The sequence below is a fragment of the Vipera ursinii genome (genome assembly GCF_947247035.1).
Source record: "Vipera ursinii genome assembly, chromosome: 5".
NCBI lineage: Eukaryota > Metazoa > Chordata > Lepidosauria > Squamata > Viperidae > Vipera > Vipera ursinii.
The window spans coordinates 29,915,134-29,934,669 of NC_139518.1; the positions used below are offsets into that span (position 1 = coordinate 29,915,134).

The 19,536-nt window shown below is 38.1% G+C and overlaps 1 protein-coding gene across 1 annotated transcript in view; it reads right to left on the bottom strand.

The window, feature by feature from the left end:
• Window positions 1–1,102: 1,102 nt before the first annotated feature.
• The window catches only part of RASA2 (RAS p21 protein activator 2), a 50,024-nt gene continuing 31,590 nt past the window's right edge, over window positions 1,103–19,536 (bottom strand). Inside the window, exons 19-24 of the mRNA XM_083363164.1 lie at window positions 18,682–18,788; window positions 16,654–16,736; window positions 10,852–11,060; window positions 8,640–8,743; window positions 5,692–5,881; window positions 1,103–5,040 (exon numbers count right to left, since the gene is read on the bottom strand). Of these exons, the coding sequence (XP_083219290.1) occupies window positions 5,010–5,040; window positions 5,692–5,881; window positions 8,640–8,743; window positions 10,852–11,060; window positions 16,654–16,736; window positions 18,682–18,788 (724 nt within the window). The 3' untranslated portion in view covers window positions 1,103–5,009. The remainder of the gene's footprint in view (window positions 5,041–5,691; window positions 5,882–8,639; window positions 8,744–10,851; window positions 11,061–16,653; window positions 16,737–18,681; window positions 18,789–19,536) is intronic.

Consider the following 19,536-nt stretch of genomic DNA (forward strand, 5'->3'; position numbering starts at 1 on the left):
CAGATTGATTGCCTAAAAGTCTCCAGATAATATAATTCAATTATATATATTGATGGTCAATAGTTAGCTATGCTCTTAAGATTGTCAAATGGTCATCTTCCACACGTCTACCGGATTGAGGAAACACTAACATAAATATATGAACATTTTTAGACAAATACTTAGGGGGAAAATCAACTTAGCCTTTCCCATACATTAAAAAACAACAGCATATTAGCTATTTGAGTTGGAAATAGCTTAGCAGCTGGCTGGTTGAGCTTCTGTACACAATATTCCTGTACAACAATTACACAGAAATATCTAATTAAAAAATCCTGCTAAACAGAGACAAAATGCAGTTACAAAGCTTATAAATTATTTCCATTTATTATTCAAATGCTAGATTTTTCAGAACAAAATAAAGCTTTAATTTCTATTGTTTATATATTTCAATAGAGCAATCTTAAATTGATGCTATAGGAGTAATTCAGGGCAGAAGAATTCACATTTACTTATACCCTATTGATCTGGCATAACCCAGGAAGGAAATAAATGTTTTTCTTACTTTCAAATGCTGTAAACAGGTATAAAATAGCTCTTGGGCTGATAGTTACAAATCTAGAAGATTTTTGGCTGACCTATGGCTGTTTCCTATTTGACAGAAGGAAAAGGAACAAAAAGGAAGCCTGATGATAGAAGGTTCAGTGCCACCTGTGGGAAATTTATGTGGGCGAATCTCTGATTTTTCCATCCATGGATGATAAGATTCATAGTTATCTGTGAAAATGTACCGTATTTTTCGGACCATAAAACGCACTTTTTTCCCCAAAAGTGGGGGGGGGGGGGGAAATGAGGGTACGTCTTATGGTCTGAAGGTGATCCGTATGGCCAGCCCCAACCTCTGCAAGTGGAAAGCAAGGGAGATTGCCAGAAGCACGAATCGGCACGTGCTGAGAAACGCCGATCTCACGCTCCTGCAATCTGCCTCGCTCGGTTTCAGCTTCCCTTGCGGAGTGAGGGAGATTGCCAGGAATGCGAATTGGCTGATCTCGCGCTGCTGCAATCTCCCTCGTTTCAGCCTGCTTTCTCTTTTAGCAAGGGAAGCTGAAACCGAGAGGCAGATTGCAGGAGCGCGAGATCGGCCGATTCGCATTTCTGGCAATCTCCCTCGCTCCGTTTCAGCTTGCTTTCTGCAAGAGAAAGCCGGGCCGCAGGGCCGCCTCTGCGGGTACTGCTCTAATGCAGAGAGGGAAGGACAAAGAGGGAGGGAAGGAAGGAAGGAAGGAAAGAAGGAAGGAAGGGCCAATGGGAGAGGGAGGGAGAGAGAGAAAGAGAGAGAGAGAAAGAGAGGGAGAGACAAGGAGAAAGAAATAGGGAGGGAGAGAAAAAGGGAGAGAGAGAGGAGAAAGAAAGGGAGAGAAATAGAGGGAGAGAAAAAGGGAGAGGAAAAGAGAGAGGGAGAGAAAGAAAGGGAGAGAGAGAAAGAGAGAGGAGAAAGAAAGAGGGAGGGAAATAGAGGGGGAGAGAGAAAGGGAGAAATAGAGGGAAAGAGAAAAATAGAGAGGGAGAGAAAGAGGGAGAGAGAGAGAAGGAGAAAGAAAGGGAGGGAAATAGAGGGAGAGATAGAGAGAGAGAGAAAGAGAGGGAGAGAGAGACAAGGAGAAAGAAATAGGGAGGGAGAGAAAAAGGGAGAGAGAGAGGAGAAAGAAAGGGAGAGAAATAGAGGGAGAGAAAAAGGGAGAGGAAAAGAGAGAGGGAGAGAAAGAAAGGGAGAGAGAGAAAGAGAGAGGAGAAAGAAAGAGGGAGGGAAATAGAGGGGGAGAGAGAAAGGGAGAAATAGAGGGAAAGAGAAAAATAGAGAGGGAGAGAAAGAGGGAGAGAGAGAGAAGGAGAAAGAAAGGGAGGGAAATAGAGGGAGAGATAGAGGGAAAGAGAAAAATAGGGAGAGAAAGGGAGATGGAGAGAAAGGGAGAGAGAGAGAGGAGAGAGAAAGAAAGAGGGAGGGGGAGAGAGGGAGAGAAAGAGAAGGAGAGAGAGAAATTAAATTAGTAACATGATTGTTAAGTGAATCTGGTTTCCCCACTAACTTTGCTTCTCAGAAGGTTGCAAAAGGCGATCACATGACCCTGGAACAATGTGACCATCATAAATATGGATTGATTGCCAAGCATCCGAATATAAATCACATGACCCTGGGGATGCTGCAACAGTCATAAGTGTGCAAAATGATCATAAGCCACTTTTTCAGTGCCATCGTAACTTTGAACAGTCACTAAGTGAATCATTGTAAGTCGAGGACTACCTGTACTTTATCATTTTTTTTCTTTTTTGGGGGGCGAGGTCACGTTTTTGACACCTTGCTGGGCGACTGGTGGTACTCGGACATTGCCTTGTCCTAAAACTGGTACTATGGATGAAAAGGTTGAAAAGCCCTGTTTTAGTATACCGGTACTATTTGGTTCAGAATTTTTTTTTCTTGTTTGCCTGCTCTAAAAACTGGTTGTGTCTTATGGTCAGGTGCGTCTTATGGTCTGAAAAATACGGTAATACTTCATCAAGGATCCACTTTCTTTTTTAAACTCAAAGATTATTTATCTCCATGCTTAAATTATCTATAAAATTAATATTTTTCATTTTTTTATACTAAAACATAATGCAGTTTCTGAATATATTAAAGTATATTAATGAATATATATATGCATAGTAATGAAGCATATTTTAATGCTCATAATTTTAAGGAAAACAATCAAGATTGATTTGATCCTGGACAGATCAGAGGTAATTACTGCAGTGGTTTATGGTAGATTAGAAGCTGTTGCGTACTTTCTGTGTGTGTGAAATAGAAGAATATATTGTTAAAAGAAGACTTTGAAGTTTAATTTTGTTGTGGGGTTTACCTGATACCTTTTCTTATGGTAAACAGATGGTAGGTCGAATTAGTTGGGCAAATAGAGCTGTAGAAGTTTATAAACTCGTAGACCTATTTTGCAAGGGGAAAAATATATTTATCAGTAATCAACTGGGGGGACCATATATATGCATGTTTTTTTAATGCACTTTTTTGTCTTGTTTAGTGCTTTGTTTTTGTTTCCTTTTTCTCCGTTGAAGTTTGTATTTTAATTTTGGAAATAAAATTTATTAAAGGAATGGAAGCAAAGTTTTTGATATTTTGCATAAAAGACATTCAGGCTCTAACGTAGGTGACTACATAGACACAATTTTACGTTTTAAGTCCTCTACATTACACTTGCATTTTGCTTTGCATTTATCAATTATAATTTGTGATAATTTTTCTAGATTTATATCTCTTTTATTATACAATCTGTGTCATTCATTCTGTCACTAAATTATTAGTTTCCCTGACATTTTACACAAAATGCACAATCTGCATTGATAGATTTATATATCCAGTGAGCTTGTTTGTTTTAATAAATTTTTGTATCTATGCCTCAAACAAAAGTATCAAAAACATTTAGTGATAAGTCATGGATACCAACTATTGGGAAAAAGTAGTTTTATTTAGGTGCATTTAATTTAGAGGTTAGTCCAGTCCTAGGATCAGAATATTTACTTTAATGGCAAGCTCTCTTATTTTGCTAGCATAATACCATTAGTATTTAAGCCAGTTTTATCTTTTAAATGTCCTTATTTTAGATTTCTATTAGACAATGAAAGCAATCCTAATGAGTGGAGGCAAATAGTAGTAAACCAGGAGTATTAAAAGGTAAGGAGACCAATAAAACAGATAATCATGAACGTTACTTCAGTGGAAATTCACTGGTTTTTATAGTGCTTAATAAATTGCTCCCAAGGCCAGTCTTCTGTAGTACCACATTCAGTAAAGAAAAGGTAAAATCTATTTTGAGTTAAGCTTGACTTCTGATGACTTCATATAATACTGATTTTAAAAACCTAGCCTTTTCTTCTCCCAAGAGTTTGTTCATATTTATTACATACCAGTCGTTTTATCAGTTTATAGGTACAAATACAACAAGGAAAGATTAAGAGTTCTAAAAGTAAAGCTTAGTTCAAAACTTTACTTGGCAAGTAAAAAATACCCTTGATATAAAATTTCATAATATGGTTTTAAGCCACAGTAGTGATCATTCAACTGATCATAATGATTAGATACTATAAAGTATCTAGAATTATAATCTGGGGTTAACCAGATATGTAAAGTGCTTGGAGTGATTTTCAAAAACAGGTAGTTACAATTGTGTATGGCAATGTTCACTGTATACCGTCTACCTTTAGGCATTTTTTTAAAAAAGTATTACTAATGATATGCCACATGGTATTCAGCTATCGTATTATCTGAACAGCATATATTCTCCTCCCAAACCCAATCACTAAAAATACTAACAATGTGTTATTTCAAAAAGAAAAACCAATGATTCCACATCACATCTTTCACTATTCACTCCAACTGTAAACAAGACATATAGATTCCCTGACTTGTCCTGCTTCAGTGATACCGCTTAAATAACGTAACTTTGCTAATTATCAATGCACATTTTGAAAAAGTACCATTATTTTGTTCCTTTTTTTTTTTGAAAAACAACATTTCTACTGTAGGTTAAGAAAGGAAGCTTTAAAAGTGACTGTGCGCTGAATGTAAAGCTTCAAATCCTTTTGTCACCTGTCAGAATTTCTTTGTCCAGATAATAGTGATAGTCACAGAAGCTGATGATTATCCTGGCAGATAAAATCCCAACTGAAGGTGGTAGTTGTTTTCTTCCTTAGAAAGCTTATTTCTTTAGAATATCTTCCCAACTTTAGATACCTTGTTTACTTTTTTTTGTATGTTAAGTTCTTTAAACAATATGCATACGTTTTCCTTTAACCCTGCAGAAATCTGATTCGACACTGTTCTTTCCACTGTTAAATATTAAATAAACTTATGAATGCAGCTAATTTGTACGAAATGCATATTCTTAAATTCATGGAATAATCACAAAACCAGTTTGTTTTGTGAGTGAAAATTAGTCCAATTCTTCTCTTTCAAAATCCATCTCTATTGATGCCTTTAATTAGGAAATTTTTCCAACAATTGGATTTTCTCTACAAAAGAAAAAAAAGAACCTTATCTATTTGTTAGAAACTGCAAGTTAAAAATTATTTTTCACTTACAATTAGTGCCGTATTTTCTGACAACAATAACATTTCAATTTTACTGATCCCCACTGAGCAGACTTAAATCCACCTGGATATCTTCCACAAATAAAGAAAACTTCATTCTGCATAATCTGGATAAGGAAGTTAAATTTACTTCAGTCCTATCAATTTTATAAAACCTGAGGCAGTTTATATAATAGCATCCCTATAGAAAGGAGAAAACAACTGCAAAGAATGTATTTTTACATTTAACAGTCGGAAATATTGAATATTTCCTCTCCCAATTAGTGCATTAAATCAAGATTTGCAGAATGAAGAATATGTTCTTAACTGCCCATCTCCCTCAGAGATAATTCCATGTTCTATACAAGCTAGTGCGATTGGGGGTGAGTACACACACACACACACACGGACACACTCGCCAGCCACTCACGCAGCCCGGTGGCCAAGAGGCTACGGCCCAATAGTGGGGTGCGGCCCACAGGTTGGGGACCCCTGAATTAGATGACTATGTGGTCACAGAATTACATTAACATTTAGTTTCAGTTTGTTAAAAGACAAGCCTATTGTAATGGTAGAATTACCTACAATACTTACTCACTGCCATATTTAGCACTAGATGATCTTTTTTCTCGATACTTATCATGATGCATGTCCAACTGTTCTACAATAGATATTATTTGCTGAAGAGTTTGAAAAGTTGCTACCGAGTCCTCAATTTTGAAATTAGAATAGTCATCTGGCTCTTTCTGTGGACCTTGATAGACTGCTATACTTCCACAAGCCTCTAAAAACAAGTATAAATTAGAGTATAATGAAGCTTTAAATGTTCAAGAAACAAAGTTTTGTTGTTCTATATCTTCAGACATAAATTTTACCATAAATGTGATTAATTAAAATAACAAAGGGTATTTTTGGGCATAAAAGAACATTGTCTCATGTTAATTCACTAATTCATCAGTGTAAATTTAAAACAATTTAAATTAGTTGTTATCTGGACTAATAAGTACAAACCTTTCCATGAAAAAACATAAAAGAATCAAAAGGCTCACTATTATAGTCTTCTTTCATAAATTTGTAAATTCTATCAAGTCTGAATATCCAGGAAATGGCGCTGTCAAAGAATTTCTTGATTTAATGGACCTTTAATCAGCAGACTTGATATACAATGCATAAAAACTAACCTAAAGTACACAATAAAAGAAGAGTAGCCCTAGTTGGATTTTCCAAATAATGAACATCAGATATAATCACTTCCTGGTTCTGTAATCCCATATTTCGGGAACGCTTACAATACCCTTTTGACTTAGATCTCTTAGAGCTTTAAATTCACAAAGTTTATTTCCACTATTGCTACAGGTGTATGGAAAGGCTCAGATCAAATCAAATACACGCTATTTGGATGTAGATTCAGCTTCAACAGAGCCCTCTCCCTTCCAAGTATTAGCTTCTTAAATGTAGGGTTTATTAACACTTATTGCAGTAACTGAGTTCTACACTGGCAGGATACTTTGAGAACCATATCTTAAATATAGCACATTCAGATCGCCTTCACTTTTGTCAATTTTGTTATGCTGCAATCTGATTCTAGTAGTTATTGAAATTCATTTTTTTCTCATTAATCTACACCCATAATGACAAAGTGAATAGAGAAGTCTAGAAAAGCCTGTAAATTTATTGAAAAGAAAAAACTGAAATACCACATTGGCATAAGTATTCAGACTCTTTGCAACAAGCATGGAGTGATTATATCTGATATTCATTATTTGGGAATCAAGTTTTATCCAGCTGGGCTACTGAAATTTAGCTCTGGTGCCTCCTATTTCTCTTACTGACATGTTTCTATGCCTTGATTGGAGTCCATCTGTGGTAAATTAAATTGGACATGATTTGGAAAGGCACACACCTCTCTATAGAAGCCCTCACATCTGTCAATGCATACTGGAGCAGAGCAAAAGCCATGAAGTCAAAGGAACTGTCTGCAGAGCTCACAGACAGAATTACTGGAAGGCACAGATCTGGGGAAGGCTACAATAACATTTCTGCTGCACTGAAGGTTCCTAAAAACATAGTGGCCTCCATAATTCTCAAATGGAAGAAGTTTGGCACAACCAGGACTCTTCCAAGAGTTGGTTGCCCGGTCAAACTGAGCAATTGGGGGAGAAGAGCCTTAGTAAGAGAGGTGACCAAGAACCCGATGGTCACTCTGACTGATATCCTCAATGAAAATCTGTTCCACAGCACTCAGGACCTCAGACTGTACCAAAGATTCACTTTCCAACATGACAATAATCCTAAGCACACAGCCAAGACAACACAGGAGTGGCTTAGGGACAACTCTGTGAATGTCCTAGAGTGGTCAAGCCAGAGCCCTGACTTGAACTCTATTGAACATTTCTGGATGGACCTGAAAATGGCTGTCCACCAACAGTTGCTATCCAACTTGACTGAGCTTGAGAGGATTTGTAAGGAATGGCAGAAAATCCCCCAATCCATGTGTGCAGAGCTTATCGCATCATACCCTAAAACAGGGATCACCAACCTTTCTGTGTTGGCGGCCTGGTGGGAAAGGGAGGGACAGGCACTTTTCTGTGCGCACACACAAATGTGGCTGCATGCGCACGAAGGGGGCCATGAGCATGAGTGCTCCACAAATGGGGTTGCTAGCCTCGGTGCGTAGCTCTTGGCTCTCCTAGTGCCGGTGAGAGGCTCACGATTCTCCTAGCGCCGGCGTGAGATTTGCGACTCGGCTAGCACAAGGACAGAGGGTGAGCATGCACACATGCATGTGTACAACAATGCCCAGCTACTCACACGGCCCGATGGCCAAAAGGCCACAGCCCGGTAGTGGGACACAACCCATAGGTTGGGGACCTCTGCCCTAAAAGACTCGAGGCTGTAATTGTTGCCAAAGGTGCTTCAACAAATACTAAGGGTCTGAATACTTATGCCAATGTGATAGTTCAGTTTTTTCTTTTTAATAAATTTACAGACATTTCTAAAGTTCTGTTTTCACTTTGTGATTATGGGGTACTGCTTGTAGATTAATGGGAAAAAATGAATTTCAACAACTGTGGAATCAGACTGCAATAACAAAATTGACAAAAGTGAAGGGGGTCTGAATACTTTCTGAATGCACTGTAACTGAAAGCAAATAATTGAATTTAAGCAGAGTTTTTGTCTATTTAACATTTGAAAAAAGCAACTGTGCAAACAAAGGCAAGGAAGAAGTCTACCAGAAGCCATTTTCTCTATTCTCCTCTATACATAATAAAGCCTGATATCCTTATTAAAAAACTCCCAATGATCAGAGATTTCCAAATGAGTATGGGGTACTGTAGTGCTGGGGGCTGAGGAGGAACAGCTAGGAAAAGTCTGGAAGAAGTCCATCGTTTGTGTCCAACATGATTTTCTTCTGAGCCAACCTATTGTATTTGAAAATTAGGAACCTAGAATGGATATGGGATTAACAATTTGGACAACAGCTAATAGCTATTAATATTACAAAACTGACTGTGTTACTTTGACAAATAGGTCTTTCATACCTTGCATTTTTTGGAGCTTCGGCATACTGATTGCAAAGAGTGAATAGATTCTCTCTGTTTCTCGATCTCCATCTATTTCTATCTGAATGTCAGCAGGTACACCTCTTCAATTAGAAATACAAAATTTTACAAAATATGTTAATTTTAAAGAAGATTTACTAGCTATATATTAATGCATATACAAATTTATTTATTTATTTATTTATTTATTTATTTATTTATTTATTTATTTATTTATTGGGACTTATATGCCGCCCTATCTCCCGAAGGACTCAGAGTGGCTAACAACAATAACATACAATAAATACAGAAGTTATTTATTAAAAGGGAAAACCAGCAATGCAGATGTGCAAAACTTCCAGATCAGTGATGGCGAACCTTTTAGAGACCGAGTGCCCAAACTGCAACCCAGAACCCACTTATGTATCGTCGGGTGCCGGGTGGGCGTGGCTGCGGTGGTAACGGCAGACTGGGTGGCACTAAAAAGTTCAATCAATCAATTCCAACTTTGCGAGATCTTTTTTTTCCCCGTGAGAAGTTGAAATTGATTGATTGAACCTCTTTTTTTTTGCACACGGCGGTGGCCTAAAGTGAAAAGTTTTTATAAAACCCAGCTGAAGGCCTAGGACTGAGGTGATGCCGCACGTGCCCACAGAGGGCTCTGCGTGCCACCTGTGGCACGCGTGCCATAGGTTCACCACCACAGTTCTAGATCATTTATACTTACAGCTGTATCATGATAGGTAGGAATTCTTAATATGTGGCCTACCAGAATTAATTGAAACAGCCTATAAAGCTATAGCAAACCCATTTGTGAAACTAGTCAATTGCAACTAATTCCTAATATCATACAATAATCATGTATACAATATTCATATTATTTGATGCCAAAACAATTTAAGATTAGGGTTAAAAAGTAAGAAGCGTATTAAATCCCACTCTCTATTCTGTAACTGCTTCAGGCAGAGAAATCCTCACTAAATAAGGATCAATCAACTATCTCTTTAGTAAAAAAATAACCAGGAATAAGATGGAAAGCTAGGCACATACACATATAACCATCAGATTGTTTTGAGTAAGCAACAGTAAGCACAGAGAATAAGAAATATCAATCCCAAAATATCAAAAGCTTGAAATGAGAAATATTGTTAAACCTAATTTATGCCAATTCAGTATATCTCCTTCTCTTGCAAATGATCCTTGTTTCCACCAATACATGTATTATGGATGCCACATAGTTTGTTTTATTTTATAGTTATAGTAAACTTTTATTGCTTTTTTATAGTATATTATGTTTTTGGTGGATTTTATTGTGAGATGCTCAGTGTCGTAGGAAGCAGGAAGGAAGGAAGGAGGGAAGGAAGGAAAAGTACTGATATATATCAGTATATATATCCCACAGAGAAGGCCTCCTCAGGGTACCGTCAGCTAGACAATGTCGGCAGGACCATCTGCTGCTGGGAACGACTTCCCATCGCCCAGTGCACTCACACAGAGAAGGCCTCCTCAGGGTACCGTCGGCTAGACAATGTCGGCTGGCGACCCCCAGGGGGAGGGCCTTCTCTGTGGGAGCGCCAGCCCTGTGGAACCAGCTCCCCCATGAGCTTCGGATGGCCCAAGTTCTCCAGTCCTTTCGCTGCGGCCTCAAAACACTCCTTTTCCACCTGGCTGACCTGGACTGACAGGGATTTTAATTATGTTTTTAATTTTTTAACTCTAATTTTTAATTTATTTTAATTTTAATTTATTGTACAGAGGCCTTTAATTTTAATTTTATCTTAACTTCTGTATTTATTGTATGTTATTGTTGTTAGCCGCCCTGAGTCCTTCGGGAGATAGGGCGGCATATACCGGTATGTCCCAATAATAAATAAATAAATAAATAAATAAATAAATAAATAAATAAATAAATATATTCAGGTTGCAAAGAACAAAAACTCATTTCCAAATGGCAACTTAAATACATTCATTTATTACAGGATTAATAATCTATGTTGTTTCATAATCATACTTGATGACAAGTTGCCATAAATATATTTTCAAATCTAATAACGTTCACTTGCTAATCTCAAGCACATGTGTAATTCTGATATGCATCTCCCTCCTTCCCCTTGGTCATTGAGAAGGCAATCTAAGTTACAGCAATATATTGTAAGCAAAATTATTTCTATTCCAAAACATGCATGTTATTTTTCTTGCAGATGTTACTTACCCAGTACATGGCATACAGCCCACTGTGTTTTCTGATGTGGCTTTACAGCAAAGCCAATTTCCATTCAAAAAAGCAGATGGGTGATAGACACTCAATCTCTTTTGGTTGCATCTGCTCACTCTACAGAGAGCTTCTATCCACTCACTAGCCTCCACACAATTATTTGCCTGCACATAGAGTGGTTTTTCAACATGTATTACTTGAAACATCTGAAAAAGAAAACAGCTCTACTCAAACAACCAACAGTTTATTTATAAGAGAAAAAAAGAGCATCAGCAGATTTTTTAAAATGTTTATTTATTATTTAAAAACTTTGAAAACAGAAAACTGGACACTTATCCAAATGGTTGCCTTGGTGTAACAGATACTGATTAATGTATTAGCTTCCATTTTGCTCAGAAAAGGAGGGATCTTGTGATCCACATTTTTACTTCTAAGCTGAAAGACTACCCAATTTCATCCATGATTAACATCAGACACGCAAGGATACCCCAAGGCAGAAGAAAAGAGAAAGTAGGAGAGGAAACAATCACTCCCTAATTGTTCTTAGAAGGGATGCAGGGAAGAGAACTCTACCACAATGTGAATTAATAGGTATGACAAATAGGAGTTAGACATTGAGGAATTAAGAGTATTATTACTAATTTTCTCTTTTTAGTACCACCCAAACTCCTTGTGCTCTTGATTTAATGAAAAATAAATCATCCTACAAAGCAAAGCACCAGCCTCTAACAAAGTATTTATTTATAGTAGTATCTTTTTGGACCCCTTAAAAACTCCACTAATATGTAGATTTACCAGATTTTTTAGAGGAATTAAGATTGAACAGGTTGACACCTTTAAATACTTTGCAGTGGTCTTCAACACCAAAGGATCATGAAAGGACCATATTTATGCCTCTCAGGCAGCATTATAGTTTCCCCACCCTGCCATTAGACATTCTTTTTCTCTAACGATGGAGAGTTAGTTTTTGTCACTTGTAAAAACTTTTTAAAGCAAAACATTAGAACTTCTCACCTTTTCCAGGTTGTTGAATGACTTTGTCTGGGCACAGCATAATGTTTGCAATAGTGGCAGATATCTGTAGCTTGGGTGTAGGATGAGGGTGAAGGTTTGTTCTCCAAGCTTGTGGGTTGGCTTCTGAACATTTCATTACCAGGCTAGGTAACAAATTGAAGAAACACACCACCTACTCAACAACATATTCCCTGGGATCAAATTCACATGTGAAGAGGAAACAGAACAGAGTCCCATTCTTCAAGATACAGTAGTGGCCAAAATTGTGGAAACCTTTTGGGAAAAGTGTACAGCAGAAATGCCAGCTTTGGTTACATTTCCACCAATTTTTCTTCTAATTTCTTTATAACTGTAACCTTGTTCACTTAACAATACTATTTTACATTGCTTTCTGGGCAACAAGTCAACTCTTTGCACCATTACTTTAATTTTATTATGTTTTACAAGCTCACTAAATGAAAGAACACAAAACCCCCCCAACCAACTTGATAGCGATCCTCCTCTCAGCTTCACATCAATAACTGAATCCTACTGTGATCTGATTGGCTCACTGCCAAAACAAGATGACACCTGATTGGCTCTCTAAACACTCATGCTCATTGGCTACAATCTGATGAAGGAAAGCTACCTGATATCAAGCTAAGCAAGTAGTGCTTCCTTTTTCTGGTTATTTGGCTATACCTTTTCACAGAATACAGTACAGATAATTGAACAAACTTTGTTGCATTACATTCTTGATTAAATTATCTTTCCATTGATATATAATTTTATGGTACTACTCTAAAAAAGTGGTATTAGCCATCAAACTTCAAAAATACACTTTTCCCAAAAGGTTTCCACAATTTTGGCCACTACTATAAGAAGAATGGACAACAGAGAACTGGAAACCTGTGTCTACCCCACACACATGGACCAGATCCTCAGCTTCGCAAGCAATCCCACTGCACACAAAAAAAGCTGTGTCCAGATCCTCTTCAGAAGGGCCAGGACACAATGCAGCAACACAATACTAAGAAAAGCAGAAGAGAAAAGCTGCTTGACGTCTTTCCATAATGGCGATCCAAAAAACTTCGTATTTCGATGCATAGCACCCAAACCACACCACACAGCCAACTACCACACAAAAACTATCCCTACCATACACAAAAGGGGTGTCAAAAATGACAGCCAGAATTCTCCAACGCTCAGGAATAGCAATAGCTCTTGAACCCACAGCCACACTCCACCAGGGATTATCCAGAACCAAAGGCAAGATACAAAAGGATGTAAGAAACAATGTAGTCTACAAAATCAACTGTAATCATTGCAACCAATTCTACATGGGACAAACATCACATCAATTAAAAACCCAACACCAGCTGGCAGTCAAACACCACGATCCCAAATCCTTAATCTCTGCCCACACCAACACCAAGAGTTTGATTGGAGCAACACAAAAATCATCGGCCACACTACTATATGCCACACTAGTGAGTTCATCAAAGCCTGGCACTCCACAAGCAATTCCGTCAACAGACACACTGACCTACAACCAGCCTATGAACTCCTCAGAATCCAAATTAACCGCGCAGCACCAGAGACAGCACCTACCCTCAATCAACCCACGCAAGTCCCCCCCAGCAGTTCACCTCCCAATGAACCCGACCTGATGTAACCTTCCCATCACAAGACTCACTGATGACTCACAACTGTCCCATCACAAGACCCTCACTTAACACACTCACACCTGAAGCCCTTATAAACAGAAGAACACTGACACTGACACCCCCTAAACTCCGCTGAAGTTGTTACCTAGTCTGGTAACGAAACAATAGGAAAACAACCTACAAGCTTGGAGAACAAACCTAAACCTAAACCTAAACTTTCACCTTCACAACATAATGTGTTGCACTATTTATGTTTCTATTGAGCAAATACTCCAAACCTTAATGGAAGAAGTTTGCTTTTGGGGATCAGAGAAGATTGAAATCATTGTCCATGTACGGCTGCATTGCAATTTCTAACATGTGGAATTCACTTATTTCACTTCTTATGTATTCAGAATGAACCAATCTCTATTGCATAAAATTTTTACTTTCTGATTCTAATGCTAGCATTATCGGTACTACTGTGGCTAAGTTCTGTGTTGGTTATAATGCATCATTAAATTCTGTAGTTCTAATTATATTGTTACATAGTTTTATACTTTAAACTGGATCATTAAACCTAACAATAATATAGGAATTCTTACTCTAGATTTTTAAATAGGGTCATAAATATCTATTGGCATTTAAAAAAACAAGAAGTAGGATAAAGTATTGATGCTTTTAAACTTTGGTGTTGCACAAGCTCCTGAGAATACTATGGACAGGGAAGAAAACAAACCAACGGAGCACCAAATAAATCAACCCAGAATTTTCACTGAAATCACAAATGGCCAGGTTCAAATTATCCTTTTTCAGACACATTTTGTAAAGATCCAGCTCCCTGGAAAAGGATTTAATGTTGGAAGGTAGAAAGGGCAACCAGAAGTAAGGCTGATGGACTCATTTACGGTGGTGATTTGAAAGAACAGGTATGGGCTAGATCAGGGATCCCCAACCCCCATTCAAGTGGACCAGTACCGGTCCGTGACATGCCAGCAACCAGTCCACACAAACAAGCAAAGCCCCATCCACAGGATGCAGGCAGCACACAAAACCACACCCTCTCTGGTCTGTGGAAAAACCTCTCTCCACGTAAACCGGTCCCTGGTGCCCAAAAGGTTGGGGACCATTTGGCTAGATCATCATGGAGAATATTTATGTGGTCTTTAGGAATTGAAAATGACAGACAGATCAATCAATTAATCAATCATCTGAGATAATTTATCTCTGACCACATGATTAAGAAACAGTTTCCCTCTTCAGTTTTGCCAGCTAGAAAGGGAAGTATATCCAGAGCATCTCTCCCCCAATGTCTTTCTCTTTGGTAGGAAAATATCTTTCTTCTCTTCCAAATATATTCCTCTTGGGAGGGAAACCAGTATTTTAGAAACTTCTTCTAATATCTTCTTGTAAAGAAGGATCAGGTAAATACTCATGACATTTCTATCTTGTTCGCCAGCGTGGATTTGATTTAAATCACGTTGATTTAAATCACAATTTAAATCACTAGTAAAAAGGCTTGATTTAAATCTAGTCGATTTAAATCATAATTTTTAAAGAGCAACTGTCATCTCTATCCTGCAGTGGCTCCTCCTGACCTGCTGTTGACTCACCGACAGTCCCATTCACTTTAATGGGACAGCTGGTGATGCGACAGTGACACAACAAGGTGAGGGATGTGGTGGGCAACAAGTGAGTGGATGCTCGCTAACAGGCGCTGCCATGATGGATCTGAAATGACAGGTGCTCTTTAAATGTAAAGACTCATTCTTGCTGGTAGTTAGAATCTTTATTATTTGCAAACAAAATGAAGGTTTCCTATTTAGAATAATAAGCTGTTAGGTTAGTAAAACAGTGATATCAGAACCGATTTTAGGTTAATAGGTTAACCACACATAGTTGGAAAACTGCTCAAATTCTTTCATTTAATTAAAACACTTAGAGCCTGGTATAGGTGCATTTCCCTTTAAACAATCATACAGTTTGTAGTGTACATAGATTTGCAAAACAATGGGATAAAGGAATATTTCTGAACTTCTTTATGATTTATCTCATGGTTACTGTGAAATTGCAGTGCCGGTTATCTCACCTTGCAGAGCTTAGATTCATTGAATGAATTTACCAAAAATGTAACTATTGCAGAATATACTGCCTCATGCTACATAACTAAGCTCCATTTCATGCTGAATGAAATAAATTATTAATATATCTTAAATAAAAAACTATATTTAGATTTTTTACTCCAAAAGCATTTTAAAATAAATTTGATAAAAATAAAAAAATCTGATTTAAATAAAAAACCCATTTAAATAAAAAAAATCTGATTTTTAAAACAAATCATCGATTATTATCCACCCTGTTGTTTGCCAGCATGCAATTCATAAATTCACTCTATATTAGGGAATTAACAACACCTGATGAAACAGGTATCAGAATAAAGACACATCCCAGATCATCAAGCAAGGATATTAACAGTGGTAGTTTTGATATCCTATAGCAGGGATGTCAAACTCGCAAGGCCACGTGATGTGTCGTGATGTATCACAGCTTTCCCCCCCATTGCTGGCAATGGGTAGGCGGGGTTTCTACTTCCTGTGGGGCAGCAGTTTGACACCCCTGTCCTACAATTAAGGAATGTCTCATGGACATACTGTACAGGAAGTCCTTGACTTACAAAAATTCATATTGTGACTGTTCAAAGTTACATCATCACTGAAAAAAGGGATTTATGACCATTTTTCACACTTATAACCTTTGTAGCCTCATGGTTACATGATCAAAATTCAGACAATTGGTTGTGCTGTCCCAGGATCTTGTGATCACCTTTTTCAATCTTCTGGCAAGCAAAGTCAGTGGGGAAACCAGATTCACTTAAAACTGTGTTACTAACTTAACAATTGTGATGATTCACTTAACAACTGTGGCAAGAAAGGTTGTAAAATGGGGTAAAGCTCACTTACAACTGTCTCACTTATCAATATTGGGCTCTATTGTGATTGTAACTTGAGGACTCCCTGTAGTTCAGAATCAACATACAAGTGCTTTTTCAGTAAAGCAACAAGAATCTGAATAGATTTTTGTATCTTGGCATTTAAGTTCTCACTTTCATATGACAATTTATAATTTTCCATGCTTGACTGTTATTTCAGAAGTTACTTACATTTTTCCTGTTAAATGCACCCTCATCAAGTTTTTCTACTGCAAGAATGTTTTTGACTGGAATGGTGAATATAGGTTCTTTATCTGGATTAAGAAAAAAATAGCAAATCCTTTAATTGTAAATAAAACCTTAACTGTTTAAGGTTTTATTTTATGCAAAACATAAATACCAGTGGAACACATTATATGTGATCCCTTCATAGAGCCATGAAGACAAGGATAGTGGAGTATCTGGTCAGGATGGTAACTGAGTGTATTCTGCTGAGAGAATATCTGCTATTAATTATTATGATTTTATATTATTTTTGTGGATTTTGACAGGTTTTGATTTTTCATGTATACTGCCCAGGCTATTAACCAGAGAATCTTTCAAATCCCAACAATGAATGAATGATCCTGTAGGAAAAAGAATTCAATATTTCATTTTTTGGTTCTCAGACTCAAGTGTATTATTTGTCTACACCAGTGTTTTTCAACCACTGTTCCGCGACACACTAGTGTGCCGCCTGGTGTGCCGTGGGAAAGATTTTAAAAAAAATGTCAAAAGCTCCTCCCCGCTTTCCCTCCCCCTGAGTTGGGGCCGAGTGAGGGAAGGGGCAGAGGAGACGTCGGCAAAGCGAACCGCGGCGGGAGACGGTGGAGGCCCCTTTGGAACTGGCCGCTCGGTTTGCCTCCTCGTTAGGTAAGGCACCCTCAGGCCCCTTTAGAAACGGCTGGCGCCGTAGTCGCCTGGATCCAACTGCCTCCATTCCCGTTCTGGCGGGCCCGGGGTCCACTTTCTCCACGCCTGATGCCCGCGAGGGGCTTCCCGGCCATCATTCCAGGACACATTTCGGAAGAAGCGGCCTCGGAGACCTGCTTTCCCCCCTCCCCCGGTCTATTTGGGAGAATGGCCGTCCGATTTTTCCGATATCTAAGATGCTGGAGGGGGAAATGATGAGTTTAAGGAGCAAGACCCTCTCCACTCCGGGGTGGGGAAATTTGGGGTGGGGATTCCTTGCCTCATCTATCATTAAGAGTTAGGGATTTGATTTTTTTCTTCATATTCGAAGGTCGTGGAAGGGGAGATAGTGGAAAAGAAAGGAAGGAAAATAATGTTCCGACTATGTAAAATCGAGATCGGTTTTGGAGTTTCTGCTTCTTGAAACAGACCTCCTCTCTGGATGAGAGATGAAGGTCCTCCATGTTTAGATTTTGGTTTAAGATGCTGGCTGCATTTGCTTTCACAGTTGAAAAAGGCGGCTGTTTTTTTAAAAAAACAAACCCAAACCCAAAAGGGGTCTTCTCTAACATTTTTCATGCAGAAGGAAGTGCAGAATTGGGGATCCTGCTCTTGCTTGCAAGATTTGGAAGTATCATTTGATATTGGGAAATACTGATCTGAGGGATCTGGGACTGGGCTTTGGAATAACAATTCATTTCATTCATAATTAAGGTTTTCTCAAATCTTTGAATCAAAATTTAGTAGAGCAGACTGTTATCTGCTCTACTGCAATAATTACAAAACATACCATTTACCTCATGCAGTGTTGGAATCCCAGTCAAAGGAATTTGTAAAATCTAACAAAATGATCAGCTAGCTATATTCCAAGGGCTGCTGTCTTTGATTTTTAAACTTACTGTATTATTATTTTTCTGTGTGTGTTTCCAGAATGTGGAAGAAACTGGTGCATCTTTGTACCTTAGGCCTATAGTCAATATAGGCACAGAGTTAAATTTTTTAACATTTTCTAATGGTGGAGTGCCTTGTGATTTTTTTCATGAAAGAAGTGTGCCTTTGCCCAAAAAAGGTTGAAAAACACTGGTCTACACTGTCCTGGTTAAATCAGATATATAAGTCCAATGGCAAATAATTTTGTAAACTTAATACATTTGTTATTAAAAACACAAAAGAGTACTTTTATTTATTTGTTTATACTGAACAATGTTTTAATGTACTCTTAACCATTGGAATTGAATAACATAATTAGTTTATCACCATCAGGCCAAGCTGGGTAACTTGAAAGGTTAACATTTAAAAAAAAAATACCTTGTTGCTTACGATAAGTGAGTTCTCTACTTGTAAGGCAGAACCAACGCTTTTTGAAATTCTTTTTTCCAATACGAGTTCTTCCTTGTGCTCTTTTGAACATCTCCCTATGAAACAAATACAAGAACATTTTTCACAGATATTTTCAAATTTCCTAATAGGCTATCCATTTACAAGTTAGATTAATGGATTCAACTCCTGATCTTAAAAAAAATCAGCCATGTCCAGAACAAAAAAGTATTGAAGACTGATTCCCTGATTCAGCATGAAGGCATGCTAAACTAAACGCCATGCAGTTTCTTTCCTATATTATTTTTCTTTCCTTTCCTCTTTAGTGCACACTCTTCTTTCTTGCTCTCTTCTCTTTTTCTCCCCTCTCACTCTGTTTTTGGGCTTCCTATTCTTGTTGTATGAGAGAGGTTACATGTAAAAACATATAGGGCTCGATTAACATTTTATGCTAGGTTTGTACCATTCACAATATTTTAAAAAACCCACAATTTTCCTACAAACCCAAAATTGTCATGGAACCTAAGTTAGGAGTATCAATAAAAACTGAATATAGTTAAAAAAAACCAAAACCACAGGTATAAACTAGAACAGGGCTGTCAAACTCAATTTCATTGAGGGCCGCATCAGCATTGCGGTTGCCCTCAGGGGGCCGGGTGGGTATGGTCAGGGTGGGTGTGGCCTACTGGGTGGGCGTGGCTAGAGTGTGTACGGCCTACTGGGTGGGCATGGCCAGCTCTACATCATTGGCATCAAGGGTGCCTATGGGGGCCTGGGCAGGAGTGGGACAGATCTGAGGGTCTCTGGCAGAAGGTGGGTCTCTGAGCCAGGGCCAAGGCAGTGGGG